Genomic DNA, 2,787 nt, shown 5'->3' on the forward strand with positions numbered 1-2,787 from the left:
TTTTTTTTTTTTTTTTTTTTTTTTTTTTTTTTTTTTTTTTTTTTTTTTTTGGTGGGGAATGACTTGTGAGTTTTTCTAGTAAATTCCTTTAAGTTCAAGTAACCTATGATTTGGATTGGACCATAATTTCTTTGTGCAGTAGGAAAGGGAAACTTCTTGTTGGACTATGGCTTGGGAATGACGTTGACGTGTCAACACCGACAAACTATAAGACCATATTGGTTGGAGAGGGGAACGAAATATTATTTATAAGGGTGTAGGAACCTCTCCCTACCAGTTGTGTTTTAAAATCGTAAGGCTGACGGCGATATGTAACGGGCCAAAACGGACAATATTTGCTACTGGTGGGCTTGGGCTGTTACAAATGGTATCCTAGCATTGAATGTTGTGTTAGTGAGGACGTTAAGCCCTCAAGGGTGGTGGATACGTAACGAATATTCCTTATAAGAGAGTGTAAACCTCTTCCTTGCAGACGCGTTTAAAACCGTGAAGCTGACGGCGATACGTAACGAATCAAAGCAGACCATATTTGCTAGTGGTGGGATTGGGCAATTACAAATGATATCAAAGCGAGGCATCGAGTGATGTGCCAGCGAGGACGTTGGCCCCCCCCAAAGGGGGTGGATTGTGAGATCACACATCGGTCGGAGGGGGGAACGAAACATTCATTATAAGAATGTGGAAACATTTCCCTAGCAAACAAGTTTTCAAATCGTGAGGCTGACGACAATACATAACGGGCCAAAGCAGACAATATTTGCTAGCGGTGGACTTAGGCGGTTACAAATGGTATCAGAGACAAGCATCAAGTGGCGTGTCAGTGAGAACGCTAACCCCTCAAGGGGGTGGATTGTGAGATCCCACGTCGATTGAAGAGAGCAACGAAACATTCCTTATAAGAGTGTGAAAACCTCTCCTAGCAGACACGTATTAAAAATCTTGAGAGAAAGTCCAAAAGGAAAAGTCTAAAGAGAACAATATCTAGCAGACTCTGATCTCCAGACGTTTTCAAAGATAATAAAGAACCGTAAGAAAGTGGAGTGGAGAGTACTGACCAAGTATATTGACATTGTTCTGACAGTGAACAAGGAGCACCACAGGAACAAGCTCAAGTCTTTTAAGAAACAAATCAAACAGATCAGTATGGATGAAATTTTATTCCAGGAAAGTAGATAGGTAGAATGCACAAAGTTAAAAACAGATCATAACATGAACTTCATTGGTCATAACATGATCCTGGACCAGTAGGAGGTCGTCGAGCATAGAAGTTCTTGACTGGAGCAGCCTCGACGCCACGCCTGTTAAGAAGGCACCTGAAGTAACTCAGGCGTGGTAGCACTGACACGGTGATATTTCCCGAGACCGTCTCGTTCTTACTCCATAACCTCTCTGAGGGGAACAAGGGAGATGGGGTCAGTTTTGTGCTCTAGCACAGTGTAGCCTCAGCAAGCATTGCTGGCTGATAATGACATCAAATACAGGTGCAAAGCATACCAGCAGCTGTAGCAGCTCGAGGCCATATCGTTTGCTGGACGTTCGACGCATCGGCAGTCTCACCCCACATGCAAGCTTCTCCTCCAATGATAAGCTTTTGCTGAGAAAAATCTGATACTCCTTCAAGGGGATCAGCACGGTACGCACGATCCCATGGGACGTCTAAATGGTCGAGATACCAAACACCTTGATCACTAAAGATGCATCTAAAACCATGTGCAACAGCCTTGGGACAAATCCCACCACGCAGCCTGTCAATAGCTATACATTAATAGACACAGAATCTGCCAGTTTCTAAGCTTCTAGACACAAAACACCAGTTGATCATACCAATTATGAACTATTGTACTGGGATTCAGACCTTCTGGGAAGTTAACAAAAGTTTCCTCCCTGAAAGAGAAGATTAGAACCGTTCAAACGGACATTCATGACACATTATGTGTTCCCAACAAATGCAAGATCCACTGAAGAACAGATTAGATACCAATTTACAGGAGTCCAATTTTTTGAAATAGCAAGTTCTTGAGCTCTTAGCACGAAGTATTTATAGGCATCTTTAGTGGTCATGTTCTGATCCACAAGCCTGCATTGGAAAAATCAGGACGTGAGCAAGCAATATACCATAAGTATATGACATTTTGAAGCATGACTTCACTAAATAAACTGTGAGATCCCGGTTGGGGAGGAGAACGAAACATTATTTATAAGGGTGTGAAAACCTCTCCCTAGTAGACACATTTTAAAGCCGTGAGGGAAAGCCCGAAAGGGAAAACCCAAAGAGGACAATATCTGTTAGCGGTGGCTTAGGCCGTTACATATGGTATCAGAGCTAGACACCGGGTAATGTGCAAGTGAGGAGGTTGAGCCCTGAAGGGGGTGGACACGAGGTGGTGTGTCAGTAAGGATGTTGGGTCTCGAAGGGGGGTGGATTGGGGGGTCCCACATCGATTGGAGAAGGGAATGAGTGTCACAAGGACGCTGGACCCTGAAGGGGGTAGATTGTGAGATCCCACGTCGGTTGGGGAGGAGAACGAAGCATTCTTTATAAAGGTATGGAAACCTCTCTCTAGTAGACACGTTTTAAAGTCGTGAGGGGAAGCCCAAAATGGAAAATCCAAAGCAAACACTATTTGCTAGTGGTAGGCTTGAGTTGTTATAAATGGTATCAGAGCCAGACACTGGACGATGTGCTAGCGAGGAGGTTGAGCCCCAAAAGGGGGTGAACACGAGGTGGTGTGCCAGCAAGGATGCTGGGCCTCGAAGGGGGGGGGGGGGGGATTGAGGAGTCCCACG

General features: G+C 44.6%; 1 protein-coding gene across 1 annotated transcript in view; it reads right to left on the reverse strand.

The window, feature by feature from the left end:
* Positions 1 to 1,036: 1,036 nt before the first annotated feature.
* Positions 1,037 to 2,787, reverse strand: part of LOC111447993 (beta-hexosaminidase 1) — a 6,104-nt gene continuing 4,353 nt past the window's right edge. Inside the window, exons 12-15 of the mRNA XM_023087420.1 lie at positions 1,979 to 2,077; positions 1,825 to 1,884; positions 1,495 to 1,745; positions 1,037 to 1,389 (exon numbers count right to left, since the gene is read on the reverse strand). Of these exons, the coding sequence (XP_022943188.1) occupies positions 1,217 to 1,389; positions 1,495 to 1,745; positions 1,825 to 1,884; positions 1,979 to 2,077 (583 nt within the window). The 3' untranslated portion in view covers positions 1,037 to 1,216. The remainder of the gene's footprint in view (positions 1,390 to 1,494; positions 1,746 to 1,824; positions 1,885 to 1,978; positions 2,078 to 2,787) is intronic.

The sequence above is a fragment of the Cucurbita moschata genome, unplaced genomic scaffold (assembly GCF_002738365.1).
Source record: "Cucurbita moschata cultivar Rifu unplaced genomic scaffold, Cmos_1.0 Cmo_Scf00009, whole genome shotgun sequence".
NCBI classification, from domain to species: domain Eukaryota; kingdom Viridiplantae; phylum Streptophyta; class Magnoliopsida; order Cucurbitales; family Cucurbitaceae; genus Cucurbita; species Cucurbita moschata.